We start from the raw sequence: 19279 nt of genomic DNA on the forward strand, positions 1-19279 counted from the left end.
TGGCTCCTCTTCTTACTCCAAGAAGGGGCCAAGTGGAAAGGGTAAGAAACGTTCTGCCCCACCCAAGAAAATTGTACCACAAAAGAAGGCCAAGACAAAAGCTTCAAACGTGAACATATCTGGAGATGTTTGCCATCACTGCAAGAAACCCGGTCATTGGAAACGTAACTAAAAGGAATACCTCGAGCAGTTGCGAACTGCAAAGGGTATGTTTTACATTGAAATAAATGTTTCACTTAATACTACTTATTGGGTATTTGATACCGGATGTGGATCTCACATTTGCAATGATTTGCAGGTGATGACAAGAAGTCGTAAGCTTAGGATGGGTGAGACCCAGCTGAGGCTTGGAAATGGTTCCAGAGTTGAAGCCAAAGCAGTGGGAGACGTTTATTTAGTTTTGCAGAACAATTTTAAGTTATTTTTTAGAGATGTTTTATTTGTGCCAGATTTAGTTAAAAACATTATTTCTGTTTCTATGCTTGATAGAGATGATTTTTCTTGTAATTTTGTGAATGAGATTTGCAATATTTACAAGAATGAATGTTTGATTGGAAATGGACAACTTGAAAACGATCTATATAACTTAAAATTAAAATACGTTCCAATTAATTATGTTGATAAACCGGTAACAACAAATAAAAGGAAAAACGATAGTCAAAACCCGGCAAACCTTTGGCATGCTAGGCTAGGTCATATTTCCTCAAGGAGGATGAACAAGCTAGTGGGAGAGGGCATGTTTGATATGTCTTATATTAACTCTCTACCTACTTGTGAGTCCTGCCTAAAAGGAAAAATGACTAAATCTCCTTTCAAAGGGAAGCCTGAGCGTAGTCAAAACCTATTGGATTTGATCCATACAGATGTCTGTCGACCATTTAGTATCGGTACTAAATTTGAACACACCTACTTAATTACCTTTACTGATGATTATTCGAGGTATGGATATTTATATTTAATGAAATATAAGTCTGAATCATTTGAAAAGTTCAAAGAATTCAAGGCTGAAGTAAAAAACAAACAAGGTAGAAGTATTAAAGCACTTCGATCGGATCGAGGTGGAGAATACTTAAGTACCGAGTTTTTGAGCTATCTAAAAGAGAATGAGATTCTCTCTCAGTGGACTCCTCCTATGACACCTCAGCTGAATGGTGTCTCAGAGCGTCGCAATCGAACTTTGTTGGACATGGTTCGATCTATGATGAGCTTCACTGAGCTCCCACCTTCGTTTTGGGGCTATGCACTTGAAACGGCGGTATTGTTGTTGAACAATGCCCACACTAAAGCAGTAGATAAAACTCCATATGAGTTATGGAATGGCAAAGCTCCTAAGTATTCGTACTTAAAGATTTGGGGATGTCCTGCTTACGTGAAGCAGACAGTGGGAGATAAGTTGGATAGTCGATCCACCTTATGTTATTTTGTAGGATATCCGAAGAATTCAATCAGATATTATTTCTATCATCCTTATGAGACAAAAGTGTTTGTTTCGAGGAATGCCACCTTCATGGAGAAGGAGTTCTTATTAGATAAGAAAGGCAAGATGATGGAACTCGAAGAAATTCGATAAGAACCCGAGATACAAAATAATGACCACACACCTCAAGAACCTTCAACGGACATGCCTATATCTAGGAGATCCGAGAGGACTACTAGACCTCCTATTCGATATGGTCTTCTTCTTGAAGGGGATCAAAGTGAACCCGACATTGGATGTGATCCAAGAAACTTCAAGGAAGCAATTTCTGATGCGGATTATAATTTATGGCTTGAAGCTATGCAGTCGGAAATAGACTCGATGCATACAAACCAAGTTTGGTCTTTAGTAGATCCTCCCGATGGAATTGTTCCAATAGGGTGTAAATGGATCTACAAGAGAAAACTTGGGCCTGATGGTAAGGTACTTACCTACAAGGCATGATTGGTAGCAAAAGGTTATACTCAAAGACAAGGAGTTGACTATGATGAAACCTTTTCACCAGTCGCAATGTTCAAGTCCATAAGAATCCTTATTGCCATAGCAGCATGGTATGACTATGAGATATGGCAAATGGATGTGAAAACTGCATTTCTTAATGGAAACATTAAGGAAGAAATCTATATGATGCAGCCCGAGGGATTCACATCCATGGGAAGCGAGCATAAGGTATGCAAGCTTCAGAGATCAATTTATGGTCTCAAACAAGCATCAAGAAGTTGGAACCAGAAATTTGATGAAACAATAAAGGACTTTGGTTTCATCAAAAACACGGAGGAGCCGTGCGTGTACAAGAAAGTAGTTAAGGATGCGGTGACGTTCTTAGTGCTTTATGTTGATGACATCCTACTAATTGGGAATGATGTAGGGATGTTGCATTCAACAAAGATATGGTTATCAGGTAGATTCTCGATGAAGGATTTGGGTGAGGCATCCTATATTCTAGGGATACAGATCTATAGAGATAGATCTAAGAGAATGATAGGACTCACTCAAGCAACCTACATCGACACCATATTGAAAAGGTTTTCTATGGATGAGTCCAAGAGAGGACATCTACCTATGTGTCATGGAGTTTCTCTATCCATGTCTATGTGTCCCAAGACTGACGAAGAGATAGAGAAAATGACACACATACCATATGCGCCAGCCATAGGTAGTATTATGTATGGGATGATATCTACCAGACCGGATGTAGCCTTTGCTCTGAGTGTCACGAGCAGATATCAGGCCAACCCCGGTCAAATGCATTGGAAAGCCGTGAAGGATATTCTTAAGTAATTGAGAAGGACTAAGAATATATTCATGGTTTATGGAGGAAGAGAATTGAAATTGGAAGGCTATACCGACTCTAGCTTCCAAAGCGACGTGGATGACTCGAAGTCAACCTCTGGATTTGTATTCATGCTCAATGGCGGTGCTGTCTCTTGGAAGAGTTCCAAGCAAGACACCACAGCGGATTCCACCACTGAGGCAGAATACATTGCAGCATCAGCTGCTGCTAAAGAGGCCGTTTGGATGAGGAATTTCGTCCAAGAGTTGGGCGTAATTCCTGAAGCTGTTGGTCCAGTTCCGGTATACTGCGACAACACTGGTGCCATTGCTCAGGCAATGAAACCAAGGTCTCATCAAAGATCCAAACACGTACTGAGGAAATACCACATCATCCGAGTGATTGTGGAAAGAGGAGACATCACTGTCGAGAGAGTGGCCTCTACAGACAATATCGCTGATCCACTTACTAAGCCCTTGCCAGGACCATTGTTTGACAAACATCGCGAAGCAATGGAATTGCATAGTGTGACTAGTTGGCTTTAGGGCAAGTGGGAGATTGAAAGAGTGGGTGCCCGGTTAGCCAACTTGTGGCTAAGGGCTTTTGTGACTCTATGTATAAATAATCTTTGTTTAATATAATTTACATTCATTAATGGCATTTTCTTTGTCTTTCTTCATATTGTTATATTGTGATATACTATTGATGTTTTGATAAAGACCTTGAATATACTATAGTGTAAGTAAGATGAGATAGTGAATAAAGAGAGATCACTATTATGAAACACATCTTATAGTCACTGTATATTCTAAACAGTTCCTAGTCAATTGAGCCGTCCGCTAATAAGGATAAGGATCGCTCGAGATTGAGACTAGCATTATGATGCCAAGTGCCACGTTTCATTGGTAATGGACATGGAGATGTTCAAAGCATGCAAATGGATATTCATATGATGAATAATCAAACTACCCTATTCGGACTTTCCAAGTGGTTATCACTTATCGAGTGGATAAAGTCCGCGGTTTTGGTTGTACACCATTAGTCCTTACTACTTGAAACATCATTGAGACTCTATATGTTAGTACTGTACTTTGACTCATTTACCGACTCTATTGGGGTCAACAGGTGTCGGGATTGGGTACAGTTATGACACATATAGGAGTCGATGCTTTGTTTTCAAGGATTCACCACATACTTGCGAGTGTGGATATCCTATGCGATCTGAGGAGATATTAGTGTGACGAATCTCTTGCCAGAGTACATGATGTGTTTTAGGTTACTCGGTTTTCCTAGTAACACATGCGATGTCACTATTTGATCTCCAAGATGTAATGCATAGTTATCGAATCTCGAACGACTCTCGATGCACCAATGGTTGTTGATTCGATTGAGATATATGGATTAAGGGACCGTACTATACGCTAACCAAAATCTACTGGTTCTTGCAAGCACTATCAGTGATACCTAGGGAATCATGGGGCGATGTTTCTAGACGCTCTTACCATGATTCGTTGGGCAAGTCGGAAATTGTTGTTCCGAGTCACAAGGAGTTGTGAGCCCACGACTTGCTGTATCCCTGAACCATTGAGGGTCACACAAGTAATGGATTACTAAACCCCGTTGAGATAGTTAAATTTAAAGAGTTAAATTTAATGAAAGAGAAGTTGGACTTCTTAACTAAAAGGGAGTAGAATTTTCTAAAATGACATAGGGATGGGCATTTTTGGAAATCACTGAATTCGGATTCAGAAAAATTATCTTGACTTTAAAAGGTGCATAAATGGTTTCTGTGCACATTGGTGAAATCGGTTTATCAATCGGAGTCATGATGAATTTTATATTAATTTCTATAATAACGGCTTGGCTTGTTGGGCTTAAGTTATGGATTGTGGGCCCTAAGGAGTTAGAGTCCTAATACAATCATAACTTAATCTAGTGTAAAAATTATCTATAAATAGATGAGTAGTGTTCGAAAATCACAAGAATTCATTCTAGCAATTTTCGAAAATCACTCATATTATTTCAAGGGGATTTTCGAAATCCTCTGTCCCTTTTTGAGAAAATTCAGTTTGTGATTTTTACGGAAAATTACATTCTGAATTGACAGATCAAATCTGTTTATTCTCATCGATAAACATCTGATTGATTTCTAGTGCAATCAATCAGAGGGTTTCTGTTTTCTGTTCGTGGACCTGATTCCGAAGATTGATCGTGAAGCCATCGGTTCCCGGGATATACAAGAAGAGCAGATTAAATTCTGTTGGTGTCCATAATCAAGCCGTTGCTTGAAGAGGTAAAAATTTAATTGTGATTTTATTTTTACTTGCATAATTTAATCGTAAAGTTTTGATACCCATGATATGGAATCGTTCCATATATAAAAATAAAATTTTAAACTTCCGCTGCACCGGGTATCAATTCTTAATTGATCTGAACATGTTTTTCCAACACTTCTGGGCACAATTGATGTTCAAATTCCCCTCAAAGGTGGCAATCCTTGAGGTAGATCCTCGGGAAATAAATCTTCAAATTCCTGCAAGAGAGAAACAACACTGCTCGAAAGATTTCCGACTATATCACTTGTGTTAAGGAGAATCTCCTTATAGAAAATCAACACAAGTGGAGTATGCACATGTAAAATCTCTCGCAACTCACTCTTTTGGGCCATACATATTTTTTTATAGGCCTCTTTCCTCTAAATTTTTTTTTTCATTATTTTTTTTCTAAGGTCATCTCATTTTTTTGTTCACTCTTTTTTTTCGGCCTCTTCTCTCTTTTTTTTTCAAATGATCCTCCAACACTTGCTTTGGAGTCATAGGCAACAATACAACAGACTCTTTTTTCATAGTAAAAGAATAACGATTTTTAAATCCATCATGTGTCACTCTCCTATCAAATTGCCAGGCCTCCCCAACAAAATATGACAAGCTTGCATAGGAACAACGTCACACAACACTTCATTCTCATACTTTTCGATTGAAAAAGGTACCAAAACTTGCCTAGTCACTCTCGCCGTCGAACTATCATTAAACCACTGCAATCTATATGGTTGATGATGCTTTAAAGTAGGCAAACTCAACTTTTCAACAAGCTCACTACTCGCCACATTAGTAAAACTCCTGATGCGAATCTTGGATGCATGAAAGGCAAACACGACTATATTAAAATCGTACCATCAATTCAATAACAAACAGATTCTATAATTTTGTCCCGACCTTTTGAACAAGTAAGTTTTCGGATATTCACCTTTAATTTACTTGAAATTAGCAACAGATAATCACGAGAAGAAAACAATTATTCACAACGGAACCTTCAAAAAACTTGTTTCTGACAATCTACGAGGATAATCAATTAACAAATGCCACAAAGTTGTTAAACTTTGATATGTTTGATTTTAATAACAAAGCAAAACTTTGAACAAAATTCTAGAATGAATTTCACTTGATAAAAATCAATAATTCAATAAATCATAATTACTGTCTCTCAGGAATGAGAAGTTTACAATATATATAAAAGAAAATAAACTAGGAATCCTAATAGAATTAGACTAAAGATTTCCTAGTTGGATTATAATTCCAAAATCCTAAAGATAATGGAAAATAATGCAAAAGATATCAAAGATATCATCTAAATGTTTCCCAATAGAATTATAAGACTCAAAATAACACAATATATCAAAATATATCAAAAATACTCAAAATTCCATGCACACACACTACACACCTAAGTGTGTGTTTTGACGACAGGCACGGGCGCGCATCACTCACGTAAATCAATCCATAAAAATCCTTGAGTGGCGTGGGCGCGCGAGTTGGACGGCACGGGCGCGCAGGTCTCTCGCAGATGAAGGCGCGGGCGCGCAGAGCCTTCGAACCCAGCCTTGTGTTTTTGCATTTTCTACAATATTTCCTTCAATTTCTTGATCCTTTTGGTCTTGGAAAATATCATAATAGTGTCCAAAAATATTTCAATGATCTCCAACTAAATTTCCATGGATCCCGAATCCTTCAATTCTTGACAGCAAATTACGGAGCAAATCTTGAAACAATATGAATCTTTGAGCACCTCCTAGATTCATATCAGACTCCCCAGCTTCTTCAAAAAGATTTGTCCTCAAATCTTGCCCCTTGTCTACAAAAACCAAGCAAGACTTATAAACTTTAAAAATATTTCCCACAAGCAATAATATACTTTGCTCACTCAAAACCATATCAAGACTCACGAAATATCTCATGCACAAAGTAAACACATCATCATTATTAGCATGCAAAAATATAACTAATATTCTATTAAACAAGACAAACACTAAATTCCTCCCCTTCTTAAACCTAGTTAACACCAACACAATGTTCATAGTTAAGTACAACCATTGCTTTCTAGGAATAAGAAATGATGCACTTGAAATATTCCACTCACAACTCCTCTCAACAAATCTCTTCATATGCAACCACAACACATATTCATGCAACTTATTCATTGCACTATAATCTCTCAAACAACAAATTAACTTTATATTACATATTCCCCCTACAAAGAACTCATTTAAAGAAAAATATGAAACAAAGACCTTATCCTCAAACAAGTTCTTGCTTACAAAGAATCTTTCATGATATCATGCAAACATAACTCGAACACATTTTTCAAACTATTATCCAATGTATTCCACTCCTTAACATTCTCAATCCACGACAACTTCAAGAACAAGGTAGATAAAAATACGTACCTTTGTGATAGTGTAGTAACCACTACATACTCCTTACCTTGTTGACAATTAATCACCTTTTCATCAAAAACTCTCTTTCCTTGAGGACGCACACCATAAATAAATACAACAAGTTCTCTTGTGCAAAATACAAACACTTTTAAATTTTCATAAAAATCTCTTTCACTATGTGTAGATAACAAAAGTATCAAATGTTCAACATGCCCATTCAAAATTTTGCTATATACTAAGATATAATTAAAGTATACCACAACAAAGTTTCCCATAGATGCATGCAAAACACAACTCATCAATTCCATGAAAGTATTACGCACATTAGCTAGCCCAAAAGTCATCACTAGCCACTCAAGCAAATATGACTTTCCACCTATATTATTCATGCACAATTGACTCAGATCAACACGATTCAAATAATTCACAACAACATACACCAACTTGCTTAATCTCGTATCACACCAAGATTCTAACACATTAAGATCAACACATGATTTCAACACTACCATATGATCCAAATTATTCAATTCATCAACATACCTAGATTCCAATAACTTAAGATCAAGATTTGAATTCAATCCATATTTCATAGATAACATATTCACAAATTTCTCAACAAAGAAATTTAATCCAAGCAATTTAGAATTTAGACCATACCTTTGAAATTAGACATTTGATTGGTATTCAATATTTAAAGTTAAATCATACCTTTCGAATGGAACAACTCTCAAATCTCTAACCTCACCTAGAGCTTGCTTAGGGGTGCAAACGAACTAAACTTGTTCGTGAGCTTTACGTGCCCGCTCGATAAATATTTGATTCGTATTCGATCTTATCAAACTCGAGCAGAATTCAAACATGTTAAAAAAAATTTTCGAGCCGAGCTCTAGCCGAAATTATTCTGTTCGATAGTTCGCGAATAGTCCGCGAGCCTTAATATTTAATTAATATAATATAATTATATAATAAATATATATATGCATTTCGAACTTTTTCAAACATTTCGAGCTTTTTGAACCATAATATTTGAATAGATCACGAATAGGTTCGAATATTTCGAGCCAAACTCGAACTTCATTTCGAGCCGAGCTTGAGCCAAAATATTTGAATTTATCGAACGTAGAATCGAGCTCGAACTCGAATATACTCTTATCGAGCCAAATTCGAGCTTTAAAATTTTACCATTATTCGGCTCGATTCGGTTCGTTTGCACCCCTAAGCTTGCTCAACTTTGCATAGATCCAACATGTTAAGCCTTTTAGTATTGTATCTCATTTTCTTTCTCATCAAAACATCTCCAAAATCCTACAAAGAAGAACAAACGATGCTCGGGATTCAACCGGCCAAATCATGACAATGAGATAAAACCTCTTTGTACAAAAAGTACTTTAGGAATTTTATTCATTTGCACAAAATTTTCAATCTCACAATTTTGGACCATAATATTTTCTTTTTTTATTGGTCACTTTCCTCTCTTTTCTTTCCTCTATTTTGTTTTCTCTCAAAGGCCATCTCACTCTTTTGGACACTCATTTTTTTGGTCTCTTTTTTTCTTTTTCTTTTCCTTTTTTCTATGGCTATCTCACTTTTTTTATCACTCTTTTTTTCAGCCATATCACTCAAATTTTTAAATTCCAATTGATCCTCAAGAAATTCTTTTGGACTCAATTGAATAGCAAGATTACAATACTCATCCAATAACAAATTACTAGTCCCACTATGAACATCATTAGGACTCTCATCTACCACAAAAATATTAGATGACTCCTCAACACCTACAAACTCACCTAACACTTCACATTTGCCAACACTAACACCATTATCAACCACACCATGTACAATAAAAGGTTTTTCATCAATCCATTCACCTTCCACCGCACAAATTTCAACACTCACTTTAACAATAGTTGAAGTATCATCAACCTCAATTTTTCCAACTACTTCCACTTCACATTTAGATTCAACATCCACTACAACATCAGATTCAACCTCTACATGAGAATCCGCCACTTTCATCATAGCCTCATTAAAACATTGGCACATATCATGCTTATCTTTTCTATGACACCATAAGCAGGAAATATCAAAGGTACTAGAATTTGAAATTTTATATGTACCTTGATGTTCATGTTTGGAAGCTTCACAATGATTAGGAGCAAAACGTTCCCGCATAGCTCTCTTCATCTCATCCCATGTAGAAATAGGACTCATTTCATGTTTTTTCCTATTCACCATTACTTTATCCCACCTAGTGTAAGCATAGTCGGTAAACTCTTGTAAGTCAAGTTTAACCTTCTTAGCTTCAGAAAAATCACGATCTTCAAATATAGACTCTACTCTTTTCTCCCACTTCAAGTACGATTCCGAATCCATATCTCCATGAAACAACTGAATTTTATTTTTCTTCAACCAATTCAAATAATATTCAAAATTTCTTTCCCCATCATCATATCTATACACATCACTATATCCCTCGATTTTTCTCTCTCTCCTACTCCCATAATCAAATCTCCTTTCACTCTCCCTATACCCATCAAAATTTCTTTCAAACATTGTACCTGCAAAAAAAAGATTAATAATAAAATATTCCTCACCCAAAATCTCACAAGTCACTCCAAATGAATTCACTCAAACACTCTTTTTTTTCACTCAAATAAAGAATAGCTTATGCTTTGTGGTTTTGCGGGTATCAAACTCACAAGTTCAAAACTTGTAAACACTTGTCAATCGACTCACGTAGACTGCCCAAAAACAAGGACTTGACTTATGAAGATTGAAATAGAACTTGGCACCAAGGATGAACAAGACACAAGAAATTTTGCCACAAGTTTTTTTCTCGCTTCCTTTTTTTTTTTGAAGCTTTTTCTGTCTTTCAATATTTTTATTTTTATTTTTGACCGATTTCAAATCTCTTTTTTTTTTACTTTTTCGATTATTCTCTTTTTTTTATAATAAATTGTAGCACAAGAAACAAAACTTGGGCGACAAGATTGAAAAAACGAAGAACGATGAACGAAGAACGAAGAACACGAAGAACGAATAAGAAGAACAAAGAATAGATAAGAAGAACAAATAGAAAGATACGACTTACTTGAATCAATGGAACCTTAAACTTTGATACCAAATGATGCGAATCTTGGATGCATGAAAGACAAAAACGACTATATTAAAATCGTACCCTCAATTCAATAACAAACAGAATCTATAATTTTGTCCCGACCTTTTGAACAAGTAAGTTTTCGGATATCCACCTCTAATTTACTTGAAATTAGCAACAGATAATCACGAGAAGAAACAATTAATCACAACGAAACCTTCAGAAAACTTGTTTCTAACAATCTACGAGGATAATCAATTGACGAACGCCACAAAGTTGTTAAAATTTGATAAGTTTGATTTTAATAACAAAGCAAAGCTTTGAACAAAATTCTAGAAAGAATTTCACATGATAAAAATCAATAATTCAATAAATCATAATTACTGTCTCTCATGAATGAAAAGTTTACAATATATATAAAAGATAATAATTAGGAATCCTAATAGAATTAGACTAAAGATTTCCTAATTGGATTATAATTCCAAAATCCAAAAGATAATGGAAAATAATTCAAAAGATATCAAAGATATCATCTAGAAGTTTTATAATAGAATTATAAGACTCAAAATAACACAATATATCAAAATACTCAAAATTCCACGCACACACAATACACACCTAAGTGTGTGTTTTGACGACAGGCGCGGGCGCGCATTACTCACGTAAATCGATCCATCAAAATCCTTGAGTGGCGCGGGCATGCGAGTTGGACGGCGCGGGCGCGCTGGTCTCTCGCAGATAAAGGCACGGGCGCACGTGTTCAATAGCGCGGGCGCGCAGAGCCTTCGAACCCAGCCTTGTGTTTTTGCATTTTCTACAATATTTCCTTCACTTTTTTGATCCTGTTGGTCTTGGAAAATATCATAATAGTCTCCAAAAATATTTCCATGATCTCCAATTAAATTTCCATGGATCTCGAATCCTTCAATTCTTGACGGAAAATTACGGAGCAAATCTTGGAACAATATGAATCTTTGAGCACCTCCTAGATTCACATCAACTCCCCCCATCAATAATGACACTACACACTTTATTTTTCACAAAGCATCTAGTATGAAATAAATTTTCTCTTTGATTTTCTTCCTCCTCTTTTTGTTGCACATTCAAAACTCTCCTAGTCACCAAAAACTCTCCAACCACCATATCATATCCCTCATCATCTGGATCCTCCAACGCAGGCATACCATCATAATTCTCCTCCAACGCAGGCATACCATCATAATTCTCCTCCTCACTCTCCGACTCAAACTCACCACAAGCATTCACAATCATAATTTTTTTATTAGGACACTGACTAGCAATATGACCAACACCTTGACATCTAAAGCATTTGATATCTCTAGAACGATTAATAGGAGTTTCAGATTTACCTTGCACTCCTTGCTTTGGTGTTTCTTGCTTGGTGTCAATTTTTGGCTTGGACACCGGCTTGACATCCTCTCGTTTGGCAACGTTTGGACTCCAAGGAGTAGACGAACCTCCAGTAGAAAGATTTCGTACTAGGCCTCTCCTCTTGAGAATCGTGCCACAGTTGCCTCACGATCCTCCTCAATGTTAGCTCAAATCATAGTAACTTCCAACTCCTTGAAGTAGTCCTCGACACTCCTCGAACCTTGCTTCAAATTCTGCAATCTTCCGAACATATCACGATAATAATAATTAGGCACAAATCTTTTTCTCATTATTTGTTTCATCCCATCCCACGTCTCAATAGGCCTCTTTAGATTCCTCCTCCTAGAGATAACGAGTTGATCCCACCAAATAAGAGCGTATTCCACAAACTCAACTACCGCCAATTTTATTTTTTTTCAAATCATTGTAATTGTGGCAATCAAATACAGACTCCACCCTCATCTCCCACTCCAAATAAGCCTCCGGATCAGACTTCCCATGAAACGACGAAATTTTCATCTTAATCCCACTAATATTCTCATCTTCTCTTCCCCCATCAATGTATCTTCCACGCCTCGATTCCCTTCTATTTCTTCCACCCTCTTGATCTCTCCTATTTCTACCCCAATTCTCACAAAACTCTCATCATCCTCACTACCACCAACTTCATGTTTACTTATTCTCTCATGCACTGTCTCCAATTCGGCCCTCATTGCTTTCCTCACCATCTTAGACAAATCATCTATTTGGATCTTGGAAAACCCTTGGCTAGAACTATCATCTCCTTCTTTATTTGAACTCATTGTACCTGCAAAAATGGTTAGTAATAAAATTACCTCACACATATTCTCACAAATCACTCCAAAGAATTCACTCAACCACTCTTTTTTTCACTCAATTTATGCAAGCTTTTTGCTTTTTGTAGAAGTGATTCAAACTCTCAAGTTCACAATTTGTAGACACTTGAAGATTGACTCTCGAAGATTGACAAAAACGAGAAGAAGAAATTTATGGACTTGAATTTTTTACTTGCACCCAAGGATGAACAAAAGCAAAATAATTGACCACAAGCTATCTTGCTTCTTCTATATTTTTTTTAAGCTTTCGGTCTTTCTATTTTTTTTGACCGACTTTTTAGTGGGCAAAATGAAGAAAGAAGGTCCAGTCGAATTTCACTTTTTTTTATTTTTCGAGATAACTTGTAGCACAAGACACGAAATTTTGGGCGACAAGATTGACACAGAAACGACTTAGAAATTTGAAAAATAATAGACGCAGATGAAGAACGAAAGATGAAGAACGAAGAACACGAAAAACGGTATAGATGAATATAAGATACTTACTTGATTCAAAACCTTAGCTTTGATACCAACTGATATGAATTCTCGTCGTATGGAAATCAAACACGATTATATTGAATCGCACCCTCAATCCAATAACAAAAAGAAATCAAAGAACTTTCCCGACTTTGAAACAAGTAACAAATTTTGGAAAATCCACCTCTAACTTACAATGAAACTAGCAACAAAAATTCACGAGATAAACAACTGATCACAACGGGACCTTCAGAAAACTTGTTTCTGACAACCCACGAGGATAATCAATCGACAAACGCCACAAAGTATTGAAAGAGTGGGTGCCCAGTGAGCCAACTTGTGGCTATGGGCTTTGATGACTCTTTGTACAAACGATCTTTTGTTTAATATAATTTACACTTTTATTAATGGCAATGACTTTATCTTTCTTCATATTGTTATATTGTGATATACTATTGTTGTTTTGATAAAGACCTTGAATATACTATAGTGTATGTAAGATGTGGTAGAACATGGGGATGTCTATCATGAAATACATCTTATAGTCACTGTATATTCTAAACTGTTCCTAGTCAATTGAGCCGTCCGATAATAAGGATAAGGATCGCTCGAGTTTGAGACTAGCATTTGCGATGCGGAGTACCACGTTTCATTGGTAGGGAACATGGAGATGTTCGAAGCATGCAAATGGATATTCATAGGATGAATAATCTAACTACCCTATCCGGACTTTCCAAGTGGTTATCACTTATCGAGTGGATAAAGTCCGCGGTTTTGGTTGTACACCATTAGTCCTTACTACTTGAAACATCATGGAGACTCTATATGCTAGTACTGTGCTTTGACTCGTTTACCGACTCTATGGGGGTCATCAGGTGTCGGGATTGGGTACAGTTACAACACATATAGGAGTCGATGCATTGTTGTCAAGGATTCACCACATACTTGCGAGTGTGGATATCCTATGCGATCTGAGGAGATATTAGTGTGACGAATCTCTGGCCAGAGTACTTGATGTGATTTAAGAAATGGTTTCTTAGTAGCACATGCGATGTCACTAATTTGATCTTCAAGATGTATTGCATAGTTATCGAATCTTGAGCGACTCTTGATATACCAATGGTTGTTGATTCGATCGGGATATATGGATGAAGGGACCGTACTGTACGCTAACCAAAATCTACTGGTTCTTGTAGGCACTATCAGTGATACCTAGGGAATCATGGGGCGATGTTGCTAGGCGCTTTACCATGATTCGTTGGGCAAGTCGGAAATCGTTGTTCCGAGTCACAAGGAGTTGTGAGCCCACGGCTAGCTGTATCCCTGAACCATTGAGGGTCACACAGTGTAATGGAGTTTTTAATCCCCGTTGAGATAGTTAAATTTAAAGAGTTAAATTTAATGAATAAAGAAGTTGGACTTCTTAAATAAGAGTAAGGGAGTAGGATTTCCTAAAATGACATAGGGATGTACATTTTTGGAAATCACTGAATTCGGATTCAGGAAAATTTATCTTGACTTTAAAATGTGCAGAAATGGTTTCTGTGCACATTGGTAAAATCGGTTTATCAATCGGAGTCACGATGAATTTTATATTAATTTCTGAACATGCGGGCTTTGCTTGTCGGACCTCAACTTATGACTAATGGGCCCTAAGGTGTTAGTGGCCTGCATTATAAATAAGTTATTACAGTACAGAAATTAAACAGAACAGGTCATAATTTTGAGAGCAGAAATCGAAAAACCCTAGCCTCTCTCTCTTATATTTCGGCCGACCCCTCCTTGCTCTGTCAGAGAATTTCCGGTCTGTGATTTTTAATTGCAGTCAGGAATAACGAATCAGATTCGTTTAATCTCTTCGCAGAAAAACTTCTGATAGATTTTCTAGTGCAATCTATCAGAGGGATTTAAACCCCATTCGTGGACCTGATTGAAGGAGTTCATCAGTTCCTGCGAGAGACAACAAGAGCAGATTAATTCTGTTGGTGTCCAATAATCTCGCTTCGAGATTGAAGGTAAAATTTAATTAATTGTTATTTAAATTTTACACACACTTAAATTTAATCGTTGAACGGTTGATACCCACAATATGGAATTGTTCCATGATAAAATTTTTAAACTTCCGCTGCACCGCGTATCAATCGTGATTGATCTGGGAACACGCCATTTTTCCAACAGTGGTATCAGAGCCAGGTTGCTCAGATCAAACGATTAAATTAATCGATTGTACAAAAATTTTTGAGTCTCGGTTTTTGAAACAAAATAAATATTTTTAAATAAAAAAAAAAATAAAAATTTTCGGGGCAAAACCCGGGCAGCGATTGGATCGCTGCCCGGTGGGGCAGCAATTGTTGCTGCCCCGGGCGGCGCACGGCGGCGCCCAAAGGGGGCGCACGGCGCCGCCAGGGCAGCGCTCGGCGCTGCCCAGCGCAGCGCTGTGCGCTGCGCAGCGCTGCGCCAGGCGCCAGGCGCCGCCAGGGCAGCAACTGTTGCTGCCCTAAAGGGGCAGCCGGGCTGCCCCGGCCCGCGCCCACGGGTGCGGGCCGGCCCGGGAGTGTCCCAGGCGGCCCGCGGGAAAAATTAAATTTTTTATTTAAAATTAATTTTAATGTGTTAAAATTTTATTTTTGGTCCGGTCAAAAATTGTTTTTGATTGGTTCACAAGATTTCGGATCGAATTGTTCGAGTCCGTAAATTTTAAAATTGATTTTTGGATAAATTTGAATTTTTGGAAAATTTTAATATTTTATCCTTAAATTGAATTTTGAAATCAATTATTTTGGTACAATTGATGATAAGATTTGATCTTATGATATATTAAGTAAAATATGATTTTATCTATAAAATTGGATTTTGTAGATAAAATATGATTTTATTTGATAAAGAGATAAAATATGATTTTATATGTGAAATGAGATTTTATATGTAAAATATGATTTTATCTTGTTTAAATTTGAATTGCCACTGCATGTTATCCAATAAATTAATTTTGAATTAAAAGTTATTGGATAAGGATGATCGATTGCCATGACCAATTTTGTAGGTGTATGTTAGGAATTTACATTTTGTTTTATTGTTGTTGGTTTTATTAATGGGCCTGGTTTATGGCCCAATATGAATGTCATATGTAATAAAAGTGGGCTTGGTTTATGGCCCGTTCCCACCCCTAAAAATGTATCCCCTACTTGTCATTGTTATTTATTGTAAATAAATTAGATTTAGTGGGAGATCAAGATTTGAAGATGGTGGGCCCAGCAGACAATAAAGACTGAAGAAATGTAAATTGGAAGCACATGTAATAGGATTGCATTGCATACTGCATATTACCTAGGATTGGACTAAGACCCGTGATTGGCAACCACGGGTCAATTAGAAATGGAATCGATCATCCTATATAATATATGATATTATGATTGTATGCATGTTTAGACATAATTGCGTGAATCCGGCAAGCATGCAATAAATTGAATATGATGAGACAAATATTTTATAATTAAAAATCCCTCATTTTAAATATGATTTAAAATTGATATCAAGATAAATAAAGGAAATTTAAATTTGTTTAAATATTCCTACCTTCCATCAACGGTCAATGTATGTGATGCTACCCGCGGATACGGTCCGGCTCATATTATTGGGGGGGCCCGTCCGTCGGAAAGCTGTACATTGGATCGACAAATGTTGTAAGTTGGGTGGAACTCCCATGGGATCGGCTCATATTATTGGGGGATCCACATGGCGACCGTCCATCACAACTTAATATTGATGGGTCATCTTGACATGTCACTTTAAACGGCGTCATATTATTGGGCCCTTATTGGACATGAGGTAAATACATGGGGGTTGCTTTGGAAGCAATTGGGCTCTACCTTTTGAGAATTATGGTTGGCTGATATTATTCGGGACCATAAGTTTGTCAATTGGACTCCATGTTCTCACTAAGGAAAAAGTTTCCCGTTTTCACTAGAGGGTGGTGAAATCGTTAAAATAGTGGGAGTGAGATTCATAAAATTAAATTCGCCTATTTTATGTCTTAGTAAATTATTTAAACAATCATTGATATATGTCTGTTTTTCTTTTCAGTATTTCATATGATGAATTCGCGTAATCCTTTATTCTCGATCCTCGAACAAAACAAGTTGACTGGCGCCAACTATACGGAATGGTTCCGGAAGTTGAAGATTGTCTTGACTTCGGAGAAAATGCTCTACGTGTTAGAGAAAGCACCTCCGAAGGAAGCACCAGCTGATGTAAGTCCGGAGGAATTGGCCAAACTTGATGCATGGTGGGACCATGACATCAAGACCAAATGCTATATGCAAGCCTCGATGTCTGATGAACTCCAGAGGCGATTTGAGGACACCGTGAATGCTGCTGACATTCACGCTCAACTCAAGAAACTTTTTGGGGCTCAATCGAGGGCTGAAAGGTTCGCTACTGTGAAGGAGCTAATGACGTGTCGCATGCGTGAAGGGACTTCGGTCCGTGATCATGGGGTACGAGTGATTTGGCTCATATAGAAGTTAGCGACCCTAGATTTGGTGTTGGAGCATGAACTCAATGTGGATTTACTGCTTCTGTCTCTTCCTTCTTCGTTTGACGGATTTGTGGTAAATTTTAATATGAACAAGATAGAGGCCACCCTTGAAGAGATGGTCAATATGCTCGTTACATATGAATCCACACTTAAGAAGGATAAGCCAGCTTTCTTGGTGGGCTCCTCATCTTCTGCTAAGAAGGGGCCAAGTATGAAGGGCAAGAAACGTTCTGCCTCACCCAAGAAAGTCGAGCCCGAGAAGAAGCACAAGACAAAGGCTTCAAACAATGGAAAATCCAAGGATGTTTGCCATTACTGCAAGAAGCCCGGTCATTGGAAGCGCAACTGCAAGGAATATCTAGAGCAGTTGGGAACTGCAAAGGGTATGTTCTATATTGAAATAAACATTTCACTTAATACTACTTCTTGGGTATTGGATACCGGATGTGGATCTCACATTTGCAATGATTTGCAGGTGATGACAAGAAGTCGCAGGCTTAGAATGGGTGAGACCCAGCTGAGGCTCGGGAATGGTTCCAGAGTTGAAGCTACAGCCATTGGAGATGTTTGTTTAATTTTGCAGAACGGTTTTAAGTTATTTTTAAGAGATGTTTTATTTGTTCCAGATTTAATTAAAAACATTATTTCTGTTTCTATGCTAGATAGAGATGGTTATTCTTGCAATTTTGTGAATGAGATTTGCAATATTTACAAGAATGAATGTTTGATTGGAAATGGACAACTTGAAAACGATCTATACAACTTAAAACTAAAAGACGTTCCAATAAATTATATTCATAAACCGGCGACAACAAACAAAAGGAAAATCGATAGTCAAAACCCGGCAAACCTTTGGCACGCTAGACTAGGTCATATTTTCTCAAGGAGGATGAACAAGCTAGTGGGAGAGGGCATGTTTGATATGTCTGATATTAACTCTCTACCTACTTGTGAATCCTGCCTAAAAGGGAAAATGACTAAATCTCCTTTTAAGGGGAAACCTGAGCGTAGTCAAAATCTGTTGGATTTGATCCATACAGATGTTTGTGGACCATTTAGAGTTGGGACTCAATATGGCCACACCTACTTCATTACCTTTACTGAAGATTATTCAAGGTATGGGTATTTATATTTAATGAAATATAAGTCTGAAGCATTTGAAAAGTTCAAAGAATTCAAGGCTGAAGTAGAAAACAAGCTAGGTAAAAGTATTAAAGCACTTCGATCGGATCGAGGTGGAGAATACTTAAGTACCGAGTTTTTGGACTATCTAAAAGAGAATGGGATTCTCTCTCAGTGGACTCCTCCTATGACACCACAGCTGAATGGTGTATCGGAGCGTCGTAATCGAACTTTGTTGGACATGGTTCGATCCATGATGAGCTTCACTGAGCTTCCACCTTCGTTTTGGGGCTATGCGCTTGAAACGGCGGTATTGTTGTTGAACAACGTCCACACTAAAGCAGTGGA

At 37.3% G+C, this 19279-nt stretch overlaps 1 protein-coding gene across 1 annotated transcript in view; it reads right to left on the reverse strand.

Moving 5' to 3' along the window:
- Window positions 1–12471: 12471 nt before the first annotated feature.
- Window positions 12472–19279, reverse strand: part of LOC140860788 (uncharacterized) — a 29510-nt gene continuing 22702 nt past the window's right edge. The window contains exon 6 of the mRNA XM_073263794.1: window positions 12472–12764. Within this exon, the coding sequence (XP_073119895.1) occupies window positions 12472–12764 (293 nt within the window). The remainder of the gene's footprint in view (window positions 12765–19279) is intronic.

Source organism: Henckelia pumila, chromosome 1, assembly GCF_033568475.1.
Source record: "Henckelia pumila isolate YLH828 chromosome 1, ASM3356847v2, whole genome shotgun sequence".
NCBI lineage: Eukaryota > Viridiplantae > Streptophyta > Magnoliopsida > Lamiales > Gesneriaceae > Henckelia > Henckelia pumila.